The sequence below is a fragment of the Gopherus flavomarginatus genome, chromosome 17 (genome assembly GCF_025201925.1).
Source record: "Gopherus flavomarginatus isolate rGopFla2 chromosome 17, rGopFla2.mat.asm, whole genome shotgun sequence".
In the NCBI taxonomy this organism is placed as follows: domain Eukaryota; kingdom Metazoa; phylum Chordata; order Testudines; family Testudinidae; genus Gopherus; species Gopherus flavomarginatus.
Genome location: NC_066633.1, coordinates 3,517,814 through 3,545,046, shown reverse-complemented (window position 1 = coordinate 3,545,046; position 27,233 = coordinate 3,517,814). Strand labels below are relative to the sequence as shown.

General features: G+C 38.1%; 1 protein-coding gene across 9 annotated transcripts in view; it reads right to left on the bottom strand.

Annotated features, from left to right (window-relative positions):
- Positions 1–27,233, bottom strand: part of DENND1A (DENN domain containing 1A) — a 353,469-nt gene that overhangs the window by 103,370 nt on the left and 222,866 nt on the right. For all 9 annotated transcript variants that reach the window (XM_050926228.1, XM_050926231.1, XM_050926229.1 and 6 more), the window contains one exon: positions 14,086–14,211. In XM_050926228.1, the coding sequence (XP_050782185.1) occupies positions 14,086–14,211 (126 nt within the window). The remainder of the gene's footprint in view (positions 1–14,085; positions 14,212–27,233) is intronic.

Sequence of the window (27,233 nt, the reverse complement as noted above, 5' to 3'; positions counted from 1 at the left end):
AACAGATTGCTTAAACAATCAGACTGACTGGGAGTACACTATAGAAATTGAGCAGGAAAAAAGTACTGAGTCGGAGAAAGTTCCTAGTAAATGTCCAAACAGTAACTCCAAATAAGAGCATGCAGATTGTTAGCAAAATAAAGTGCTTTTGTTTAGATGATCTCTTTATTCACATTTTTCCCCACAGTAGGATTGCTCTCTTTAATGAAGGGTTTTGCATACATGCAGTACAAACAGTGATAACCTCTTTTCACTGCTCTTTCCATAAATGGACAAAGTCTCTGTGACACAGTCAAAGGAGCCCAGACCCCTAGAAGAATCTGGTGTAAAGAGAAGGACATACACCATATTCAATACATACACTAAAAATGTATATTTGAAAAAACAAAACCATCAAAAAGGTGGCTGTGTAGGCAGTCAATTGGTAGGGGAGCAATTAGAGGGAGTTTGCAACAGCTATTTGCTGTTCTATTCAATTTCTTAAAAAACAATTCACCATGGCAACAGCCATACCATGTAGTACATAAAGTAGGTGTGAGACGCAGAGCCTGTTTAGGAAGAATCATGCACCAGTATGTAATATGCACATTTTAGTATGCTCAGAACCATATTCCAACACACTGCTGCACTTTTGGCTCATTTGTTATTTGACACTTTGCTCTGTGCTACATAATCTATTTTTTTCTTTTCATATTTTTGTCCTCCTTAGATCTAATGGCTATGGATTAATAGATATTGATGGCAAGAAAAGATTCTGAACAAGAGACAGCTATAGAATCACTAATATTTTGGTCCTGTTTCATGCCATCATATTGCTACTTTAACACCTTCTCGAACAAAAATACATTAATTTCTATGTATTATTACTTCTTGCGTTATGGTAGCACCTAGACATGAACCAGCACCTAACTGTGTGAAATGCTGTACAAACACAAAACAAAAATATAATCCACCCTCCTAGTACTGTCCCTTTAAAACGTCCTCCTTTCTTGTATGAGATTTACTTCTCTGAAGGGTGATTTCCATTGAACAACACTGAGTTCCTGTAAAACAGAGATGCTGTTTCTTCCAGAATAAATTTTTAAGGGCCAAAACTGTACTTGCAGAATCACCGAATGGTGTAATAGCTTCAAAAACACCACATTTGATCTTGACATACTACTCTAGTTTCCTACTGTTGCCCAATATGAAACCAGCTGGCGTATAAAAGACTTATGGTGTAAATTTATAGTTTTCTGACTACATAATACAGTCTCAATAAATCAGATTTAATTGACCAAGTCATCTCAACTGTCCATACGTTCTAACATTAGAGGACATTTTCTCAGTTTTATTCACAAGAACTACAATGTATAACTAAAATCAGTTGGACCATGCTAATGAAACTGAAAGATAATAATCAAGATATTTTCAAAACCACACACGTTCATAACAGGTTTTACTAATGACTCCTTCTGAGAGGAAACTTCCTGATAAAACTATACAATACAATACAATTTCTACACTAGGAACTGCATTGGAGATTCACATCATTCACCAGGAAGCAACCTGTAACACAGTGAATACAGACAAGAAGAATCTACATTATCAATCCCTGCTCATATCTGCAAATGTAACCCTCACAAAAATGAGATGTGCCAGCAAATGAAAAGGAAGATTGTGTGCTAACCTCCACAGGACTATAGCTGCAACCCGGGCCACAGTGAGAGCCCTCAGCAAGCCCAAGGATCCATGGGAGGGGAGATGGTCTACATCTATCCATTCTATGCTCCATACCAACTCTGCAGGGAATCTAGATGAACATTATACTACCACACGGATCTGTACTAAGTTCCCAATGGAACTCTACATCTGCTGTGGAATCCCTTTGAATGGGACTTCTCAGAGACAGCCAAAGACAGCAGAAGGGGAAATCCTGTCCAAAAGCTGCAGAGGAAATGGGAGCCCCTTCTGCCAGGGTGGAAGTGCTTAGAACCTCACAGATCCAAGGTTCTAAGGATGAAACCACTATGGGAGAAGTTGGTGGAAACACCTCAGAGCTCTCCTCTTCCCTACTCCACTCCAGCACTTTTCTGTGGAAGAGTGCAATCTAAATAAGTTAACAAAATATGACTTTAAGTGACCAGCTTGTTAAAGAGTAAAGAGTAATACCATCCCACCCCCTACAAAGTAGTAATCTTAACCAGCACATATACTGCACCAGAACAACCACACTGGTTTTACTACATGTGGCTACAACATCCCACTCAAAACTCATCCCGGTTTTGCATAAGGAGAAATCTTATCAAGATTGATCACTTGTTAAACAAGTAGTCTGGGGTAGTGGAGGCCTATGACAAGCCATTTTGGGTAGTCTAGAACAGACTTCTCTGTCCAGGAGAAACCTAGCAATTCAGTGGCTAAGCCACATTTTATTACTATCACAATTTATAATAATGACTATGAGAGTTAAGATTTTCTAGTAAAATTCTGCTGACAACAAAAAAAAGGTTGGTTTTTAAAATTACAATATTTTATTTTTGAAAGCAGCTTTGATGCCTTTTAATTGAGAAAGGTTTCTTCTCTACTTAAAAAACCAAATCCTACATAGAGTTGGAGGCATCTGAAGCTCTTGATTTGGAAGACAGAACCAAGTTCCAAGGTGAATGTTCAAAATAGATTTACTTGGAAGCATTTAATTGTATGAAGCATGCACATAAAACATCCAGTCAGTGCAGCACAATCAACACAAGGTGTCAATGCCATGAAATGGACCTTTTAATCTAGAAGCCCGGGTTCTGTAGCAGAATTCACAGCCAAGGAACTGAAAGAAGAGTGCTGTCTGCTAACAATACGTATCGTATTAGGTGAGTTTCTATTTAGAATGGTCACGAACGGAAAGAATCAGAAGATCTCCGCAGGCCATGATGTGAACTTAAGGAGCACGGAGCACCGCAGCTGGCACTGGACTGCGGGGTAGGGCAGGAGGCCCAGACTGCACCCTTGAGGGAGGGATTGCACTGCTCAAGGGCTAGCAACAATTCTAGCACTGGTCAGTCCCAGTGCCTCTCAGAAGTGCACTGCTGGAGTGGATGTGTGAGAACAGTGCTATAGCATCTGCTTTTGTCACAAAAAAGTATATATAGGGAATCTTCCCTGTCTCCTTTCCCCACACTATGCACTCTCAGGAACTACATAGGTAGGGCAGGCTTCCATTAATTATTGTGCTCCAGTCTATAATCCAAAACAAGAAACCAGATAGGATATTGAAGGTTAACCAGGGTGCGCAGGCACTTTTACATATTTTATATGTCATGCACATCAATTAGCAGAAACACCTTTATCAATAAATACAGGATGAAGGGATAAGCTTACAAACATGCAGCAATGGTTTTTTCAGAGAAAGTAAATGGTGGGAGGTACAATAATGGAAATTCCTTCAGTTTGTTTTATATCCATCATGGGAGTATTACGTTCTACTTTCTCTTTTATATTTCCTTACACTGATATACTACTACAGGGACTGGCAATCTTTGGCATGCGGCTCGCCAGGGTAAGCACCCTGGCAGGCCGGGCCGGTTTGTTTACTTGCCGCATCCACAGGTTCGGCCGATTGCAGCTCCCACTGGCTGCGGTTTGCCGCTCTGGGCCAATGGGGGCTGTGGGAAGCAGCGCAGGCCAAGGGATGTGCTGGCTGTGGCTTCCCGCAGCCCCCATTGGCCTGGAGCAGCGAACTGCAGCCAGTGGGAGCCACGATCGGCTGAACCTGCGGACACGGCAGGTAAACATACCGGACCGGCCTGCCAGGGTGCTTACCCTGGTGAGCTGAGTGCCAAAGGTTGCTGATCCTTGTACTACTATGACAAAAGTTTAATACATTTTGTTTCCTATAAAATTAACTAAATGTAACTGTTAATAAAGGAAAAGATGGGATTTTTCACTCAGAATGATTATTTTCTATAATGCCTCAAAGTTCCTCATTACATCATTTAAAAATGAATTATTTATTACAAAAATTAAAAGTGTGATCTCTCATCTCATCTTATTTAGACTCCAGCTCTAAGGCAACATTCCCCATCTAGTACAATAAAGATAAGAAGAAAGCAATAACAACTGTTCTTTGTGCAAAGAAAAGTCAATGGAAAAGAGAACCAAATTTAGGAAGTACAGCAGTTAAAGAATGCAAGACAACGGAAGAGCTGACTGCATTGCAAAGGGATATGTGCCACAGAAGATATATTTTCATGTGTCAATTCTTAAATGCACAGCTGATGTAAATGCAGTAAGTAGCTCACATTTGGAACTTATTGAGATCTAATTGGATCCTTGCTCCTAATTCAGTAATTTCTAATGGCTAGACAAACATATTTCCCATGATATGAGGTATACTGTCTCTCCTCCTTCTTTCCCTCCACATGCACACATATACTATATAAGTCAGTTAAAGTAATTTGAAAACTGATAATATACTATATATTAATAGGTTAGGGCTATTTGGGGTTGTTTACATATTTTCTATTTTTGTATATCTAATAATTTTCATAGCAAATTTTGAAGTATTAGAGTTACAATAATGACACTGATATTCATTGCACCTGGCAAATAATATTTGCCCACTATCTTAAAGAAATGCTGTGGGTGCGTTAAAAATAAACCTGAACATTCAGTCGTCCTCATCAGGCTTAGTAAATTACCAATTAACTTCATCATGGAAAGTGCATGATGCGTGTGGAAGTGGAAAGGTACATTTGCTTCTGTCCACTGAGATTTGATATTTAGTTTTACCTGGATGTATTTGGATATGATTTAAGCTAAATACAATCCAAATAAATTCAGAACTGTTAAGTCATTCATAAACGAACCAGTTACACAACAAGTTATTGTTCATTCTGATAAACCAGTATAATGTAAAAGAAAACAACAGTGAGGACACAGAGGAAACTAATTAAGAATTCAGTAAGACATTTTCTTTTTATAACCATATAATTGTCAACGTGATATCTATTTACTATTATTTAACGTGAAATATCAAGGTTATACAGAAAACCTGTGATAAACTCTTGTATAATTTAAAACTACCAGCAATCTTGTACAGTATCAGAACCACTCTAGGGATACAAATAACTATCTATGCCAGTTATATTTTTATTAATTATTATCTTAAAATTTCACTAATATTGTTCCCTATTAATTTTATTGCTGCTGTTTTCTTTGCAAAACGTTCTCCAATATGTTTTGAATGGAACAGAAAATATCAATTGCCTCTTTAAAACAACACACACATATATCCTCTATCACTCTATTGTTTGATGCCAACACAGATCTGGGAAGTATAGGGTAGCTTCACTGATGATGCAGAGCCAGCAGTGACAACACAAAACAGTTTTGATTTGAAAGGGGCCTACAAAAATAGGGTCACAAAGAATTACTGGCAATGCACTGCCAGAGTTAAAAGCAGATTACAAATCCAGAGGTCACTCTCAATAAGATGACAACAATGTTATGGAAGGGTAATATTTGGCTCAAAATATTTTTCATTTCCTTTGACTATGATATATGTAATCTGTGGGCAGCCTGAAGTTATTTTTTTTCTGAACACCACCAACCATTCCCTTTTTTTCAAACCTATTTTTATTAAGAAACAGTATAGTCCTGCTGAGTAACCAGTGGTGCCTCAATATGCAGGACAGAGGTTTGAATGAAGTAATTTCAACACTCTAATCTACCTAGAAAGACGAAGACTATGCAGTAGGGTAGAGTGCTAAAGGTCTTGATTAGACCTTATTAAGAAAACAATGTGAACCAATGAGGAGATGTAATATAATCCTCACAGAGGACAGCAGAATAACTGTATTAGTCATTTCACACCCTTATAGAGGGTGTCTGAAAGTAGAGGGGTAACTTGTCATATGCTGGCAAATATTAAAGCACATACAGATGTCACAACAGACCCACTGCGCTGAAGAGAGTTGCTTTCTTACCACAGAACTGGATAGAGGGTCCTCACAATCCTCTTAACATGAGGATTAAACAGATTTTGTAAATGAGAGAAAAGCAACACAGTAATGAAAGCAAAAAACACTTTGCAAAGAATGTGAAGTTCAACACCCTGACAAAAGGATTACTAAATCTCGGGTGAGGTAGGCCAGCTCTTTAAAAAATAGCAAACCAAGACCCATACTTTTCTCAGTGCACATTAGAGAGCATCACTCCAGTCAGGGTTCTCAAGCACCTTGTCAGAAGAAAAAGGGTCTATTTAAGGGTTTATGTCATAGTTCATATACCTATCATATCAAGTATACAGAGTGTAATTACAGAAACTACAGCTTTTACTATATATGGTTTCACGTGATAATAGCAAACTCAGAAGGAAATTTTAGAGAGGATACTAAACTTAGAATGGGTCCTTCAGAATTAGATTTCAGCGTCTAAATAAGATTGGAAAATTAAGTCTTTTTTCCCGGTTTTTCTATGAAAGGTATTAGATCCCACATGAGGAAAGAGGTCCAGAAGAAGTTTAAACTCATGTTATACTAATGTCAATGAAATATTACTGATCAGGACCAAGATGTGAAAGGAGAAATATTTGCCTAGATAACTAATGTGGCCTAGTAAACAAAATACAGGTAAACAAGCTCCTCTATCTACCCTTCTATCAAATAGAAAATATTCTAGTCTGCTGGTATGATTCTAATGGAAGAATGCAGGAAATACAAATGTGGACAAAAGAGAGGTAGCATAAGTATCTTTTCATGTAAGCTTATCAGCTACTGCCACCATCTTACAGGAGTGAAGTCTTTGGAACATGACAGACACTGACTTGTGCTGGGATTAACCACAAGGCAGACAGCAAAGAACTGAAAATCCATACCTGCCCCAATGGAAACAAAAGAGATAGCAATGCCAGTCCTTTGAGAAGATGGCATGTCAAACTCATTAGATTAGTCAGATAAAGTGACATGCCTCTAACATGCAAGCACTCACCTGTAGTTTAGAGTAGGCTATATTACAATATAAAACTTTTGAACCTATACATTCTATTGTACTATGCCCTAAATAGTATTCCTTTTCATGGAGTTTGTCTATTACGCTGATCTCTATCATAGGTGTTATTACATTTGTTTCTTAATAAGAGAATATGAATATTAACTATGTAGGAGAAAGAAAAGTGAGGAAATGCTAGCTCTAACCACTAGGTGTCACCCCAGGAAAGAGCACAGTTAACTTTTTTGATGAGACGAACTTGAAAGTCTTGACTCTGTCTTTCTCTACAATTACCAACATGTATGAAGCTATAAATATTTAACAAAATATTGTATTTATTTCTTTTGAGGGTGATCCAATTTTCTGGCTTTAGTGTTTGAGAGATGATCATGAATTCATCTGCTCTTAAAAGATGTAAAGAATTAATAATCACAAAAATTCAGCGTAATCATTCAGGTTAACAATAGGAGGCATCTGTGATGTCAGAAAGATAGATGTCTTTTAAAACTGTAGGTAACATATCTAAGGGTAAAATCTTACCTCAATAAAGATAAGTATGTTGCCTCTTTATGTACTTCATTTAACAGAGAAGTGGGGAACAGTATATACATTATATGCGACAAATTCTTCCATGGTTTAAGATTTGACATTGAACAGTTACAGAAAAACTCAGTGGGCAGTGTGAATGCATCAGTAATTTTACTACATCAGTCTTTGTCCTTAAGTGTAGTGTTGTAGATTCTACAATCTAGAAATACTTCCTAATTCAAAAGCTCTCGATTACTAAAGATAGTGGATAGCTTAACATCACAACTAACTGCTGGTCGAAGTATTGTCTTATATGTCTAGTATGTAACCTCATAACCTTTGGGATGAGAGGCTCCATGTAATAAAAGATAAGTTAACATTAGAGCTGGTTGGGAATTTTTTTCCCCAACAAATGCTGTGTGTCAACACTGAAATGTTTTGCAGAAAAATGTAACTGGAAGGGTTTCTCAGGTACAAGATGGAATTTCGGGTGGGTAGGGTGAGTGAGAGACTCACACAAGAAAAGCTAGTAGTTCAATAGTTAGGGATGTGTAAGACCCTGCTTCAAATAAGGCAAACTAGGGATTTGAATCTGGGTCTCCCACATTCCTTACCACCAGTGGCTATTGTCAGTCTCTCTCTCTCTCTCTCCCCTCTGGAATTGTTCCACTTTGTATACACACTTTAAATATTCATTGGGCCAAAGAGAGAAAGAGAGTGACTGAGTCAGAATCAGGCAGAACAGGGACTTGAACCTAGGTCTTCTGCATCCTATATGAGGTGCCCTAACCTCTGAGCTATTAGCTATTCCGGGATGGGTCTTTGCCCTTTTTTGTGAAATTTTTTGAAAGGTCTCATTTTCATTCCGAAGTGGATCAAAAACAAATTTCAACCCCCCCCTCCTTTTTTTTTTTTTGCAAAACAGAATTCTTATTTGCTAGTCAGCCCTAATTAACATGTTTCTTAAAGATATCGTGTTTGAGAGTCCATCTTTTGACAAACTCTGGGCCACAAAGAAAAAATGAAAAAGTAATGATCGAGCAGCATGATCCCACTTTGCTTGCCCCCAAAAGTCTGTGCACACCACATGAGTTGGTTTACATTAGTAAACTATCTTATAAAATGAGCACTACCAAAAATTAAGAGTAGCGCTTTCCCGGCAATTATCTTCCTATTTATTACTCATTGTTCACTATATACTGTGATTTTGTAAGAGGTGAGGTCTCCACAGATCATGTCCATTATTGCCTAGGTGCACATTTACACTGACATGCTGAAGAGTGCAATAATGTTAGAAAAGACAATATCAAAGGCAGACCAGGTTGAAATATCTGAAAATATTACTCGTCCTCTTAGAAGGCCTTTGCCTAAAGCTGCTTCTCCATTTGCTTTTCAATTAATTTCAAAACACCCAGAACAATTTAATTTGACCCTGTTAAATTCAGTGACATAGTTTTGAAAGTTAACTATAGCAAATGTGAACTAAAACTAAAACCTTCATTGTTTGGAAAACATTGCCATGAAGAGCTTTTTCAGGTGTAGGGTTCTTCCAGTCCACAAACCTCTGTTGGACTGCCAAACCAGAATGAGATTCAGCAGCTGAAGATGTCTCAGCAGTGCAGCACAAAAAACTGGGCTCCTGCCTTGACCAGACCTGGTCAATCCTCCATCATGAGGGAACATTTCTCCCCACACTGAATACTGTTTGACCACATGGATGATGTCTGAGTGAATGAAATAGGCTGAGAGGTGACCAAGATATTGACAAAGGAGAATTTCCTAAAGCTGACTGGCAACTCTCCTGCATCCCCTTGCTTGTTTCGTACTTATTCTTGTGCTCTTAGAAATTAGGCCCATAATGGTTCAAGCTGAGTGTCAATCTATTCACAGTTTGACTGTATGGGCGGTCAGTCTGGAACGATGTTCTGCACTCTGAGATTCACTATGCATCAGGCAAAATTTAAAGTTTTTCCCCAATAGAATTTGAACTAATTCCCAAAGCACTGCACCCCTCAAAACCATCCCTCTCCACTGAAGTAGATAAGTTATCAGTATTTTACAGAAGAAACCCTGAGGTATTCATGGATTGTATGATTGGCCAAGAGTATGCAGGAAGTCCTTGGCAGAAATGGTAACAGAGTCCAGGTCACCTGACTCCAAGACCTATGCTTTAATTACCAGTCCATTAAGACAGTTTGAAAAGTGTGGGGATTGAACATAGCATTCTAGCCAACTCCACTGAGCTGGTTCTAGTATACAAAGCTGCTCTGTTTTCATAGAACATCATTGTTACAGCATCAAAAATGTTATACTATTATGAAATCATGCACATAAGGACTTAGAAATAGCTGTTCCTTCATACTCCCTGATCTTTGAGATCAGACTAAGAACCTCCTATAAAACAGGGTTTTAAAGACAGATTTGTACAATGGAACTTTTCAATTATGTTTAGAGTTTCTGTTTGTGGGAATAATGTGCGAACCAAATGAGGCTTTTTACTTGTTCAGATTAGCTCTCCCTAAAAGACGGAATTGTAGTTTCAAAGGTGTGTCTCATCATCAATTAAGTTTGATATCTCATCTGTAACGTTCAGCATTCAAAATACCAGATGTTATTCCCAGTAAATCAATTTAAAATTGTATTCTTCTTCATAAAAACCCCAACCTTAACTAGTTAATCCCTCACACATATCCAAGCAGCATGCACACCAATACTCCTAGAGTTGCCTGGCAACTAGTGGGAGGAGTGTCAGAGAGCAAGAAAGGCCTAAACGAATGAGGGGAAGTGGGTGTCTGCTTGACATGGATAAAGGAGGCTTACAGCCAGGCTGCCTTGCTGCTTTCACTTTTGTTAATTATACGGATGGGAATTAAAGTAGCTCCTGTTAGTTCATATTTGGTACTTTAACAGCATAACATTCATACTTATACTTTTATGAGCCATACACAGATAGATCAAATGCACTTATATTTATACACATACCATACATATATCCTTGCTATCAGAATAGGAGAAACAGACTCAGCTCTGCTGAATTCAATAGTGTTATTTTTGAACAGTGAATATGTCTGAGTGGAATGATGCTCATTCATTGAAGACGTTGGATAGACTATTTAAAAATCTAATCAAGCTATTTCCTTCCCTCCAGCTTTATAAAATCCACAAATAATTCATAGTATGCTAAATATTACAGCAGTAATGAAGGGGACAGGGAAAATATAAGGAAATCAAAAAACCAACATCTGTAGCCCAAATTCTGTCTTTTGTTCTAACAAACAGTGTGTGTGAAATGTGTTTACATGCCTGCACACCAGAATCCTGCATTCATCCCTAGAGACAGAATGCAGAAAACAGCACCCTTTGAGTCATCACTAACCCATCTATCCCCCATTATTCCAACTCAGCCTCTCCCTATATTATTCCTGCTCCTCACAGCATTCACCAATTCTCCATTATGATCCTTGAATGCTCAAGGAAAAACAATCACGGATGAAAGCATTAAAGCAAAAGGTATTCTCCACTCCGTGGGGATTTTCTTGTGCACCTCCCATTAGTCCAAACTGCAGTGGCCTTAATGAGTGCCTAAACATTAGGTAAAAAATATCCCCCACATTTTGCTTTAATTTACGTGTCTGGTAGTTTCCTCTGTTTTGAGAAAGTGAACAGGACTCTCACTAAGACTGTTAGAAATATTCTATGGATCATTAAACTATTAGCCCCTTCCATCCTCTATGTGCCTTCTGGCTCAAACCTTGTGCATTATAGCTAACTTGTTCATAATATCATCTACACAGTTCCTACCTGTCATGGGCCAATAGGACTACAAATGTATTCTGTGTCCTCAGAGGAGGACAATCACCATGAGCAGAGCTTCATAAAACTCTTACATGGGAATAGAGGTATTGCCGGACTGGATCAGAACTGGATCAGAATAAAGTGTCTCTGACTGTGGTCAGAAGACAGTACAAGAACTCCACAGTAGGTAGCTGTGGGATAATCAGCCCTCACATAGGTCTCCTCCTGGTCTATAATAGTTAGACATTAGCTTAATCCCTGACGTATTAAGATTAATATCCCTTCAAAACTTTTTTGTCATCAAGTATAATGGCTCTGGCTATTGTCGCTATCCATATAAATATCCAATCTGCTTTTGAATTTTGCTAAATTCTTGGTCTCAATGCCTTCCTATGACACTGACTTCCACAGTAAAAGTATATGTGGTGTGAAAAAGTATTTCTTTTTATTTGTTTTAAATTTTCCACCTTTTAAATTTCAATTAATATCCCCTTATTTTTGTGTTATGAGACAGAGTGAACAGGAGTTAATAATCTACATTTTCACACCATTTATTATTTTACATATTTCTATCATGTCCCCTCTAAATCATCTCCTTTCTAAAGTAAATAATCCTAATTCTTTTTAATCTCTCTTTATACAAGAGTTCTTCCAGGCCCTTCATCTCTCATTCCTCTTTGGTGAACCCTTCTATTTCCACAATCTCCTTTCTGAGATTCAGTGACCAATATCACATGCAGCAATCCAGCTGCATTTGCAATATTGATTTACATAAAAGCCTTATAATTACAGCTGTCAATTAATTGAAGTTAACTCATGCGATTAACAAAAAAAATTAATTGTGAATAAAAAAATTAACCACGATTAATCACAGTTTTAATCGCACTGTTAAACAATGGAATACCAATTGAAATGTATTCAATATTTTTGGATGTTTTTCTACATTTTAAAATATATTGATTTCAATTATTACACAGAATACAAAGTGTACAATGCTCACTCTATTATTTTTTATTACAAATATTTGCACTGTAAAAATGATAAACAAAAAAAATAGTATTTTTAATTCACCTCGCACAAGTACTGTAGTGTAAGTTCTTAATCGTGAAAGTGCAATTTACAAATGTAGATTTTTTTTGTTACATAACTGCACTTAAAAACAAAACAATGTAAAACTTTAGAGCCTACAAGTCCACTCAGTCCTACTTCTTGTTCAGCCAATTGCTCAGACAAACAAGTTTGGTTACATTTGCAGGAGATAATGCTGCCGCCTTCTTGTTTACAATGTCACCTGAAAGGGAGAACAGGCATTCGCATGGCACTGTTGTAGCGAGCGTCGCAAAATATTTACATGCCAGATGCGCTAAAGATTCATATGTCCCTTCATGCTTCAACCATCATTCCAGAGGACATGATTCCATGCTGATGATGCTCGTTAAAAAACAAAAACAAAACAAAAAACATGTTAATTACTTAGTGACTGAACTCCTTGGGGGAGACCTGTACGTCTCCTGCTCTGTTTTACCTGCATTCTGCCATATATTTCATGTTATAGCATTCTCGGATAATGACCCAGCACATGTTGTTCATTTTAAGAACACTTTCACTGCAGATTTGACAAAATGCAAAGAAGGTACCAATGTGAGATGTCTAAATATACTACAGAACTCGACCCAAGGTTTAAGAATCTGAAGTGCCTTCCAAAATCTGAGAGGGATGAGGTGTGGAGCATACTTTTAAAAGCCTTAGAAGAGCAACACGCTAATGTAGAAACTACAGAACCTGAACCATCAAAAAAGAAAATCAACCTTCTGCAGGGGGCATCTGACTCAGATGATGAAAATGAACATGGATTGGTCCACACTGCTTTGGATCATTATCGAGCAGAACCTGTCATCAGCATGGATTCATGTCCTCTGGAATGGTGAAGCATGAAGGGACATATGAATCTTTAGCACATCTGTCATGTAAATATCTTGTGACGCCGGCTACAACAGTGCCATGCGAATGCCTGTTTTCCCTTTCAGGTGACATTGTAAACAAGAAGAGAGCAGTATTATCTCCTGCAAATGTAAACAAACTTGCTTGTCTGAGCGACTGGCTGAACAAAAAGTAGGATTGAGTGGACTTGTAGGCTCTAAACTTTTACATTGTTTTGTTTTTGAATGCAGGGGTTTTTTTTTACATAATTCTACATTTGTAAGTTCAACTTTCATGATAAAGAGATTGCACTACAGTATCTGTATTAGGTGAACTGAAAAATACTATTTGTTTTGTTTTTTACAATGTAAATATTTGTAATAAAAAAGAAATATAAAGTGAACACTGAACACTTTGTATTGTGTTGTAATTGAAATCAATATATTTGAAAATGTAGAAAACATCCAAATATCAGAGGGGTAGCCGTGTTAGTCTGGATCTGTAAAAGCAGGAAAGAATCCTGTGGCACCTTATAGACTAACAGACGTTTTGGAGCATGAGCTTTCGTGGGTGAATACTCACTTCGTCAGATGTATGTCATCTGATGAAGTGGGTATTCACCCACGAAAGCTCATGCTCCAAAACGTCTGTTAGTCTCTAAGGTGCCAAAACATCCAAAAGTATTTAAATGGTATTCTATTAACAACAGTGCAATTAATTGTGCGATTAATCGTAATTAATTTTTAATCACTTGACAGCTCTTATAGTATCCTTAGTATTATTCACCACTCCATTCCTTATGCATACGAACAGCTTATGGGCAATTTCCACCACCGCTACACATCTGCATTTGTGTTAACATATTGATGTCCTACTTACGGGTTCAATTTTCAGTGCATTTCTGTAGCTCCCAAAGAAAGAGGCCTGGGCTTTTAGGAATGCTCTTGCCACACCATCCCCAGTAGTTGTGGAGACTTTCTTTAATCTGTTCTTAAGTGCAGAAACCTGTAAGTACACAACAGTCCTAGATCACTCTCAGAGCAGAAACAAATAACTTACTGAACTGGGAACTAGCCAAAGAAGTTTCACGAAGTGTCTCAGCATCTGCTGCACCTGTGAGGAGGAAAGACACAGAGTACAATCCTGGAGTTTTCAGTTCCTAAGGGAATTGCATTTCAGGTACTTGTTTTGGCCCAATAGCAGACGATCACATTCTGCTTGGAAGCCTGCAGGCAGGACTACAGGAAGATAAGGACATGTTTTTTAAAGCCTACCTTATTTTCATCTATTGTTAAATGTTTAAAGCTATAAGGATTTTGGTGTTCTTTCAAGGTAGTCTGTACAGTTGCACATATTCCCCCTCTGGACCCACCAATGAACTTCATTCCCTTAGTTTCAGCATATAACAACAGCCATAATGGGTCAGACCAATGTCCCACTGAGACCAGTATCCTGTCTCTGACAGCAGCCAGTGACAGATGCTTCAGAGGGAATCAACAGAACAAGGAAACTTATCAGGTGATCCATCCTGTCACCCAGTCCCTGCCTGTGGCAGCTGCAGGTTTAGGGACACTTTGAGCATTGAGTTGCATCCCTATGCATCTTGACTAATAGCCATTGATGGACCTATTCGCCATGATTTCTCTCATTCTTCTTTGAACCCACTTCTACTTTCAGCCTTCACAACATCCCATGGCAACAAGTTCGAAATGTTGACTGTGCATTGTGTGAAGAAATACTTCCTTTTTGTTCAGTTTTAAAACCGCTGCCTGTTAATGTCATTGGGTGACCCTAGTTCTTGGGTTCTGGGAAGGGATAAACATTTTCCTATTCACTTTCTCCATATCACTCTTGATTTTAAAGAACTCAGCTAATGGGTTATATGCTAATCTCTTTTCTAAACTGAACATTTCCACTGAGTCTTTTTAATCTCTCCCCATATGGAAGTTGTTCCATAACCAAAATGATTGGGGGTGTCCTTCTCTGCACCTTTTCAAATTCTAATATATCTTTTTCAAGATGAGATGACCAGAACTGCATGCACTTTTCATGGTGTGGGCGTACCATGGATTTGTATAGTGGCATTATGATATATTCTGGTTTATTATCTATCCTTTCCTAATGGTTCCTAACATTCGGTAAGCCTTTTTGACTGCTGCTGCAAATTGAATGGAGGTTTTCAGAGAACTATCTATGACAACTCCAAGATCTTGTTCTTGAGTGGTAGCAGCTAATTTAGACCTCATCATTCTGTATGTCTACCTGGGATCATTTTTTCCCATGTACATTACTTTGAACTTTTCAACATTGAATTTAATCTGCCATTTTGTCACTCAGTCCAGTGAGATCCCATTGTAATTCTTTGTAGTCAGCTTTGGACTGAACTATCTGCAAACTCTGACACCTCTCTGCTCACCCCTTTTCCCAGATCATATATGAATATGCTGAACAGCACTTGTCCTAGTACAAATCCTTGGCGGGACCCCACCATTTACCTTTCTCTGTTGTGAAAACTTACGATTTATTCCTACCTTTTGTTTCCTATCTTTTAACCGGTTACTGATTCATGACAAGACCTGCCCCCTTATCCCACGGCTGCTTAGTTTGCTTAAGAGCCTTTGATGAGGGACACTGTCAAAGGCTTTCTCAAAGTCCAAGTACTCTATACCAACTGAATCCCCCTGGTCCACATGCTTGTTGACTCCCTCAAAGAATTCTAGCAGATTGGTAAGGCACGATTTTGCTTTACAAAAGCTGTGTTGTTTTTATCTGTGCGCCTGATAATTTTGCTTTTTACTAACCAATTTCCTGGGACTGAAGTTGGCCTTATCATCCTGCAATTGCCAGATCGCCTCTGAAACTTTTTTTAAAATAGGTGTTACATTAGCTACCCTCCAGTCATCTTGTACAGAAGCTGATGTAATCAACACCTTTCATACCACAGTCAATAGTTCCGGAATTTCATATTTCACTTCCTTCAGAACTTTTGAGTGAATATCATATGGTCCTGGTGATTTATCGCTGTTTAATTTATCAATTTACTCCAAAACCTCGTCCCTATTGACATCTCGATCTGAGAAAGCTCCTCAGGATTTGTCATCTAAAAAGAATGGCTTAGGTGTGGGGATCACTGCAGTGATCAATGCAAATAATTCATTTAGCTTCTCCACGATGGCCTTATCTTCCATGAGTGCTGCCTTAGCAATTTGATCATCCAGTGACCCCACTGACTGTTCGGCAGGCTTTCTGCAAAGGTGAGTGAAAGCCTGTGCAATTATTTTAGTTCTGGAATTCACAAAACAATGGAGGACAGTTGTAATTAGTTTCTTCTAACTAACGAGCTGATAGGAAGAGAGAGGTGTGTAGATTTTTGGTAATATTTATTTTTATATTTATTGTCCCCATAAACATGCACACAGATGAATGGACTGACAGTTCCTCTTGCTTCATTATAGCATCTGTAAGAGCCTCTGCATTCTGCTGAAATGTTATTTTGAAATTTCCAAAAGGAGAAGTCCCTAATGACTCACGGCAGATATCACTGCGCCTCCTACAACCACCACATGCTCTAGGAGCTAGTCTTCTTCAGGGTGTAAGCATGTCATTGTCACAAAAGAACACGCATTTCAATTAGACCTGGCTGAAATTCATCATTTCCAGTTTGCGGGAAACTAGAGAGTTAAAAAAAAAAAAAAAAAAAAAAAAAAAAAAGGAGCGCCTAAGTGAAACTGACGTGATGTATTTACATTTCATGTTGCTTCCAGGCTCCCTACTATGATGCCATGAATCTAGACCTTGAGAGCCATAGTTTGAGCCAGGGCTTCCACACTCCCAGCTCTCGTGGCAGGGAGCCTACAAGGGCAGGAAGCCTACATGGTGGATCTGCGCAGAAGCCATGGATCTTGGAAGCCTGGAAGGCTCCCCAGCAGCCGGCCAGCTCCAGACAAGGTTCTATTGGAACCCTGCTTGTGATTTGATAAAAATCTGTGGAATCTGAAGTGTTTTTGCAAAACATTTGGGGTTCCATAAATTGGCATTTTTCGATGAAATTGTTTCATTGGAAAATTTCCAACCAACTCTAGTTTTTAACTCTAACATTTCAACCCTAAGGAAGTTAAAATGCCGATGTAGGAGGCAAACGTGCACAGGTGATATTTAGCTGCAATTAAAGTCAGATTAAGGAAGCATCATACCTTGAGATGAGAAGGAATTAGGATTTGTAAACATCATGCACAATGTTTGATGAGGCATTACACAAGATACATCTTCCCTGTTATTTTGGCCAGACATGATTACAATACATATCACAGTTTAGATGCTCTTTTTATTCAATATAGGATTGTTAACATGGTCCCTTTGCCTGCCCAGAGTAATTCTATAAAAACAAGTACAGAAAAACATTTGACAAGAAGGTCATTAGTTAATTAGTGCAGGAACAAGAAATCATAAGCAGGCCCAAAGAGCTGTGTTTTCTTGCTGGAGTTTAAGTATAAGACTATTAAAGATCTTTTCCTTTTGTGAATGGTACTGAAAAAAAGTTTAATACTAATGCCTGCAATATAAATGAAATTCCACAAATATTTTATTAGTGGTTTATAAACATTTTGGGATAGACATGCAGCTTTATATAAGTTTATTCTAAAAAAAGCTAAAATATGTACGGAATAAATTCTGCATGCATGTAGAATGCCTACCACAATAGGTTCCCAATCCTGATTACATAATAAAAATATGAAATAAAAGATTGAGGATATCAAGACTGAGTCACCATACTCATATCCCTTAATGTATTTTAAAAGCTTGAACTGAAATTCTAAATGACATGTTTTTATCCAAGTAAAAAGAAAACCTATAAAAATGACAACAGCATCTCCCAATGACAATGGTGACATTTCCATTCTTTGAAATGGTCGATATCAACTGAGGCTCTTTTCTTCCTGCTTCTCAAAGGCTCTACACCACCTGTGCGTCAGATTATTCCTCATTTAACCTTCACTGCCCTTTCTCTTTCATACTGGAGGTGTTTAATTACCTCAGATTCACAGAGCTGCACTTCAGGTGAACATAGTCCTAATGGTCTCATTACCATTTACACAAAGAAATACTCACTGATAGTAACTAAGCAAATATCAACTGTATATCCTCTTACATAAGCAAATTTAAAAATTATCGAAGCATTCAGGTTACCCGAATATTCTTTGGCCTTCTCTCCATAGTCCAAGGGCTGCAGTTTTGAAGAATTACCCATTACCATTTCCTGTACTTCAGAATTTCTCATACATAAATAGGTTGTGACCTAGTTTGATGTCTTTTCTTTTTAGTGCTTGCAGCTCAATAACTTCTGAAGTAAGGTTGTATATCTACATACTTTTGTTACTGACAGCATTTTTGCTTCTCAAACACAAGCAGAGAATTAAGACTAAAAAAACCCTCTTCACACATTAATGTTTAACTTGCTGTGTCTGAGCTGCAATGACTACAACCAAATCATTAACAAATAGTTTCATCAGCAGCAATTTTTGGTGTTGAAGATGCTGGGACAGGATAAGTTCCCTCTTTGGCCTTGTCTTCACCATACAGCTAAATCAGTGCTGCTGCAAACGATGCAGTGGCATTGATTTAGCACAGGGGTAGGCAACCTATGGCAGGAGTGCCAAAGGCGGCCCGTGAGCTGATTTTCAGTGGCACTCACACTGCCTGGGTCCTGACCACCAATCTGGGGGGCTCTGCATTTAAACTTAATTTTAAATGAAGCTTCTTAAACATTTTAAAAACCTTATTTACTTTACATACAACAGTTTAGTTATATATTATAGACTTATAGAAAGAGATCTTCTAAAAATGTTAAAATGTATTACTGGCACGTGAAACTTTAAATTAGAGTGAATAAATGAAGACTCGGTACAGCACTTCTGAAAGGTTGCTGACCCCTGATTTAGCGGGTCTAGTGGAGACCCGCTCAATTGATGGTAGAGCACTCTCCCATCGATTTCTGCACTCCACCTCAACGAGAGCCGGAAGCAATGTCAGTGGCAACGCATCTCCCATCGACATAGCGTAGTGTAGACCCGCAGTAAGTAGATCTAAGCGACGTCAACTTGAGTTATGCTACTAACATAACTCAAATTGTGTAGCTTCAATTGACCAGCAGCTGTAGGGAAGACAAGCCCTTTGAAACAGATGTCACAGAAGTGAAATTGGTGAAAAGACAGAAGATATAGGAGTACTAATACCACATACTCCTGAAAGAGACTCAGCTACTGCTTCATTTGCCTTACATGACACAGAATGCCACAGCTTAACACAGAAAAATGTCCCACAGATGGGATGGAGGGTAGATTTCAGAGGTAAAACAGGTACAGGAAACCAACAGTCCTCTTGATTTACAGAAGAAAATGAATGGCTGCAAGAAATTCATACTGATAAATGTAACAGAAATAGCTATATCACGTAAACCTAAACATCAAAGCCTTCTTTTGCTTCAGCTTTAGGTGCCATCTTGAGACACTTATTGGGACAATACTGCTTGCTGCATTCTGTGCAAGAATCACTAATGAAATCTCAGCCACGAACCAATTCCTCTCCAGGTTATTTTTAGTGTTGAGATTCTCCTGCCTGCTTGAGTAGGTATGACTGGCCATACCTTCTCAAATAGCCCATCAGCTCACATGATATGACCTGATAGATATGATTTCCCAATTTACCTTGAAGATCTCAATGTTTCTTTCCAGGTATCATAGCTCTGTCTCCCAGCCTGCTCTATGTCTCTGAAACTCTACCAAAGGATCTCTGTCTTAATACTTTTGCTACCAGTGTGTACTGCTGCTCAAAAGACAGGCTTTTGGCTAGGCACACCCACAGAAAAGCCAGGAACCATAAAGAAGTCTGAGGATTTTTAAGAGCACTAGAAACACAATATATGCATTGTCTCTGTGTAATCCTGTTTATTGTCTCTTTCTAATTTTTCTTTATCCTTCTCAAAATCTAACAAGGTAATGTCTTTTTCACTGGTACATGCTACAATATGGACTGCAGGAAATGGAACCCATGCTAATATGTTTAACTTCCTCGTGTCGAGTTTACAAATTTACAGTTACAAAGAGAGATTTCTGTATATTTATTTTTAATATTTTCTGAAGCACTACAATGATTCTGTCATAAGAGGACTAACATTACTATTACAACCTATAAGATGGAGAATTAAGGAAGTGTCCAGCATTGCTTATAAATCCAAATGCTATAGTTTATGTCAACGATCCATGCATTAATGAGCCTCTAAGCACATACTAACATGACAGACCATAACAGTTTTAGGGGTCTATCATGTCCATAATCTACGGCTCATTTCCTTTAATTGAAACCATAATTCTCTGAAAAAGCTCGCTCTCACTAGGCCAAATGTAATAACAGCTCCATCAGATTTTCAAGTCTGAACAGGATACAAAAAAGCAAAATTATTATTTTCATCTGTAACTCACTCATGTTTGACTGCTGTAACTTTTATTTTCTTGACTTTCGCTCTCTATGTTAGCATAAAAATAGGTTATTTTAATTTATTTCTCTCTTAAAAGATTGCACTGCAGCTACATCTTGAAAGTATCTCATCATCAACCCAGAAAATTGTTACTGTGTTTTTTATTAGCGTAAACTTGGGGAAAAATGCGCTTGATGCTAAAGTACAAGAATGGCAGTCAAAAGATCTAGATTCTAATCCTGGCTTTCTGACAGGCTTTTAATGTGGCTTAAGGTAAGTCATAACCTCTCTGCATCTTCGGTTCCTCATTTATGAAAGCAGAAGAATAACGACAGACCTCACTGGGGGTTGTGAGGCTTAATAAATTAGCATTTCTAAATGACCGAGCTCCTCAGACAGAAGGTGTTAACTATTTACTGATAAAGACCCGGGTAAAAAAATTAATAAACCCATTCCTGTGTGGTATGTATAAGAGGAGAGTTTTGCACCTCCTTTAAAATTAAATTTAACATGGTACTACAGAGTGCTTATTTGATGGATTCACATATTTACTCATTTCAATCAAGTCTACCACAATAACCACTTTTTACACTAATATAAAATAATGTAGGTTAAATAACAAAGCATTAAAAAAATATATTTAGAGAGACTGATGAGTGAAGAAAAGTAAAGCTACTCCTTTGTTTACTCTAGAATAAATTAATACATAAAATAAAGTAGACTGAATAAACTGAACTGCGATTGGTATTCTGCCTAAAGAGATGGTAATGCTTTTTCTTTTTTATAATAAGATGGTGACCGCTCAATACAAAGATTATATCTAACCAAACAGCCACACATACATACAGCCTATCCTGGGAGTGTTTTTAAAGAAGATTTTTATACTTCTGGCAGTTCAGGTTTAAAGGTCAGATTGAAACTATCACCATGTTTCAAAATGCAATCTGTGCAATGCAGCATAATGAAATGGTTCAGTAAAGGTGCTAGTGGAAATTCTTTTAATTAGGTCCAATGCTTTTCAGTTGTCAACATGAATAAAGAAACATTCTCTTGCAAACAGAAAAAAAGAAAATATAAATGGAAGTTACCTTTCAAAAATGGATTTGCAATTGAGAAACAGAAGTTAGTGTTGCTATGATATCTCAAAAAACGTGTTTCAGTTCCCATGAAGTGGAGAAACAAACAGTAAAGTGTAAGAGCATCTAATTGTGAAAGCTTGCTAATAAATGGGATATGAAGACTATGCAAAAAATTATTTACAGACAGCCAAAAATAATCAGAAGCCAATTTCAAGCACTCATAAATACATACCATGAGTAAGATCGCCTTGGTGCAATATACAAGGCATCACAAACCAATGGCCTTAATCTAATAAACATTGCACAATGAAAGATTAAACTTTATATTTTTATTTCTTGTACTAAAGTCATTATATTTTATAATACGAAGCTCTGATGTCTACAACTAAGACTCCAATGTGACACTCTTATCATTTGAAATACTTAAAAATAAATCAATAGGGGCTGTATGAAGCATATAAAAACAGAAAAACTGACTTCCTCAGCCACTGCTGTATCTCATAGAGAGGTATGTAGGAAACATGCCAGTAGCAAATGCAACTGGAAGATAATCACAGTTCTTAATAAACCTCCTTTCTTAATATTGACAATTTTAAAAGTAATATTGCTATTCAAAGTGCTGTCACTTTCATATCATTAGCAACATGCAGCAATATCACAAAACACAAAGTTGAGCAGAGACAGACATTAGCATTTCAAACATTTACCTACTAATGCAGATGTTTGCACCTTGATTTTCAAAGGAGCTGACCTGGGCAATTGAGGAAGTCTGATAGCTAGAAGATACAGTCGAGTCAAGCCAGAGCAAAGCACTGACATTCTGTGTTAGGTGTTTAATCTGATTCTACTGGAACTATCGAAGGTTATCCAACCTGTGTAACATGCACATTCACTGGAGAGACATTTCACAATAGCCCATTTTCACTCAGATACCAGGACTGAAATGGTAACAAATAACTCACTCTGAACTATGGAAAGACCACAGTTTGGGCAGCAATGTCATTACTGTGAGACCCGTATGGGTCTCAGAAAAAGTCTCCAGCAAAATCACAGGACTTAAGGGATTCTTTTTTCAATGTAGCAAAAAGAGTTGTTCAGAAAAACAAGCTGACTATTAAAATTTTCTATTGCATGAACAGCATGCCAGTGAACACATCAAAGTAAATGTTACTCATCTCTGCAGAATGCAAATGGATTTAATTCACCAAAGTAAATTTTGCGTATATTCAAGAGTTAATGAAGTGCTCAGTGCTCACATTACCTTGCAAAACTGAAAGCATGGTTTACCTTAACAGCCATTCATGACTGTGGAACTGTTAGCGATATTTTTAGTTCCTCAGCTAACATAGCCTGCCATAGCCCCCAACAGATCACAAATGCATCCATGTGGAGTGAGCCCAGTGGAGAGACAGACTCACCAGAATCTCCCCCTTCTTTCTCCCCCCTCCCCCCCACCGAAGAAAGTGTGTATAATAGATCAGCTTCACAGTCTCCCTGCTGTGATGAACAACTTGATCCACTTACAGTTCCAAACACAGGATGCATGAAAGAACAGACATAAATTCACTTCTTGCAAAGAAAAACAGCTGCTCTCTAGTGGTCAGATCCTAATATTAAACAGTTTAAAGGAAAGGAAAAGACCTAGAGGAGAACAATTAATTATCTAGATAACTAAAATAATGAAACAAGGAGGAATACAAATGAGGAATAAGACAGGAACACTGATTCCAAACATTAACTACACAAAGCAAAATGATTCAAGTTAAGTCTTTGTTACCAAACATATTCAACTCAGCTGTGTTTATATAGCAGTTGTGAAAAAAAAATATACCATGTACATTATTTGTGTCATGCCAGTTAATTGAATTTGCTAGCAGCACTTCCTCTGCAATGCTCCAAACATCCTCTAAGAGAAATTGTAGCTTTTAAACAGACCTACGGAAAACTGAATCAAGAATTTTGAACTAATAAAACACAACTCTTTACTGTTATAAACGTGAAGTAAAAGTAAATAATGAAAGGAAGGAAGTCTCTTAAAATTTATTACATTCCAAAGCTTGAAGTTTTTTGGGTTTATTGGTGAAGTCTCTTCTGATGTTCTACAGTGCTCATGCAATAGCTCTTTTAATGAAGTCCCATAAAATTTAATAATACTTGATTGTTGACAAATCATATATACATACGAGGCTCAGGATTCGCTGTATCCAGACATTTCTTACATAATTTTATGAAATTTACAAGTTGGACATTTCCATGGTTGTTCATAATAGCATGAGTGATGACCAGCTGGCAGATTCGGATGCAAAGAGTAAAGTCAAAATGAAGAGATATTTAATTCCAAAAAGAGGCACTGAAATAACTTTAATAAACTGAAATGCTGGCAAACGCCAGAGAGCACAGAATCATACATAACTCACTCCTTCCTGCCTACCTGGCTATATACGGGATGAATGGAGGAGTCACATCGCAGACTACTGAGGAGTGAAGAGATATCACAAAGACAAGCAGTGAGCATGCATGAGTTACCCAGTGCAATGAATGGGAAACTTACTCGGATTGGCTTCTGCCCTGAGGGAATAGTCACTTTCCAATGGACATGAATAGTCTCTCACCAAGCTATGGTAATTGGAAATTATTGTTCTTGCAGCAAACACTGATCATCCAAAGTAACCTGCATTAAGCTATAATAATGCCTTTGACTTATCCCAGAAGAGGAATGAAACACTTCAGGGGTAGGGGCATCATTTTGAATGTGCCAATTCTAGAAGTTTGATATATGCCACTCTTGCTGATAACAATCCCCAATTTGGGAGGCTACTCCCTTGGAATCCCTAGGGGTGAGAACAGATGTTTTTAGTTATGCTACCACTTCCTTTCGTTTAGTGACTTTAAAGTGACTCAGCCTAGCAACATTCTGAACTTTTTCTCCCCCTGAAATTTTGCTTCATGAATACAGCCAGGCAGTGACCAAAGCTATTTCTGACTCTTGGCTATTTGGAGTTCTGTGTGAAATGGATTCTGGGGTCTCGCCCACAACAAAGGCCGACCCCTCTCTTGAAACTAGCTGGCAGGCAGGCCTAGCACTGAACTATGCAGGGTGAATACAAATGACTTCTCCCATGTCGAGTTATTCTTACTAGGAACGCTTGAAATATGCTGGTGATGAGTAAGGGTGGATGCATGGTGTTCGGAGGCTTGCACACTGGTTGACGTTCTCCAGATTCCTCCTATCTCTGTTTATTGCAATGCGATTGGAACAACTGTGCCATGTTAGTGCAGAATATCTAAAAGATGGATATTCTGTACATCAAAATTACATGAATATTAATGATCTAGGCAAACAGCTACAATGCTCACCTCCCTGTGTGTCAGGACTCAAAACATTGCTTCTTTATAGGCTCCAAAGCCCCACAGCCAAAAGTCCTGTTATTTCAATGTTGTGGACAAATTACGTGTGTGTCATGTAGGTAGTTATCTATCCAATCTGGATAGCAGACCTTCACCACAGCAGCCAAGCTACAGTTATACATTTTTATTTTGATCTGAGGATCTGGACTGGTGCGGATTAACTGAGTAAGTGATCGGCTAATGCTGGGAGAGAGGGTAGATGGAGGTAGGTGTTTGCTCTTCTAGTTCCTGCTGCTAAATGATTCACAGTCAAGAATCATCATTAACCAGGAAAATGCACTCACACATCCAACGACGACTACAAAAATGAAATAGGACTTCCCTCTATTGAAAAATTAGTCACAGTCTACGATCATCCTGCTGAAAATTGCAGCAGAAAACTCAACATTATCAGCAAAGAGAATCCACCTTTCCACAACAAATTGGGACAGAGCAAGGTATTTCAGTATCACTGTGATGCCAATCATCTCTGCAACGAAGACAAGCGCCCTCCATATGAATGTCTGGTACTCTATTAAATGGACATCACAGGACACTAGACTATACTTTGAGTGAAATAGAACGTACTTCTTTTTCAGTCTGAAATTTTTGAAGAAATTTTTCAAAATGCTCCACGCAGGTCCTATGGGAAAAAATCTTGAAAATGTTACACTGCCACTTCTCTATGAGCTGCAACACCAGCCTGCATTTTGGTCAGCACGCAACAATTATGCTTCAAACAAGTGAATGACAAGGCGAAGCATGGAAGAGTATTCACTTGTTGTATATAAGGCCTGGTCTACACCGGAGGGAGTAAAGAAGAGAGAAATCAATCTAAGTTACATGAACAACATAGCTGAAGTCGACATACTTTGATCTACTTGCTGTGGCGTCTTCACTGTGGTAAGTGAACGGCTGACGCTCTCCTGTCAACTCCACCTGTGCCTCTCGCTCTGGTGGAGTACTGGAGTCGATGAGAGAGCGCTCAGCAGTCGATTTATCGTGTCTACACTAGACATGATAAATTGACCCCCGCTGGATTTTTCACTACCCTTCAACCCAGCAGGTAATGTGGACAAGCCCTAATACTGAAAAGCTACAGAGAAATCCTTACTTGAGTTTCCTTCTTCCAAACCACAAAAGAACCAGATCATGTTCTGAACTACCCTGCACATCCATGTTATATTCAACTGCCCACTAAGATAGAATTTTATTTAGATCATTAAGTAAGTGAAAGGAAACACACTTTACAAATTATGGATCTCAATAGCTAACTGAATATTTTGAGCATGACTAGTAAGAGAATCTCAGATTTTTCTGTCTTCTCCCAAAAAGACACCAGCTGGACTAGACATGGCTTCTCGTGCACTTGCTCTACACACTTTGCCACTCATCTCCTCTTTTAGCTTCATTAATAAACATACTCTACTATCAGGTGGCATCAATACAGTGCAATGTAAATTGGGCACATCTTTGTCTCAGTACAGTTAAAGAACCAAACATTTATGCTACACCATTAAAATTAGTTTAAACATTTTAAATGGAACTAAAGTACACCACCAATGCAGAGAAAGGAGGCCTATATAGAGGAATAATAGTTTAGAATTATTTTCATAAAACAGTCTTATGGCAGGTCTACACTACGGAGCTAAGTCGACCTAAGTTACGCAACTCCAGCTATGTGAATAAACCTGCTAAACTGACCCCTGGTGGACTGATCGTCGCAGTGTCGATCCACGGTAAGTGGAGACAAGCCCTTAATTGATTGCAAGTGACTGGATATCAAAATTATGTTATAAAAAAAATAGGACACTGATAGAAATTCAGAGATCCAGTTGGAGGAAATCAGGGAAAAAGATTCATTAAGGTATCTCTAAAAATAAACGTCAGTCCTTTATTGCTTTTACTATATAAGAATGGCTTGAAATTCCCTCTTTCCACAGCACTCTGCTCCACCCCAAAAATCTGCTTGAATTTGTTTTGCTTTGTTTCACATTAGATATGTCAAACATGTTCCTTCTTTTCTTCCTGCAAGACTTTGTAATTTTTAGAGGACTTGGAATCCGACATATTAACTGGGTATTTTA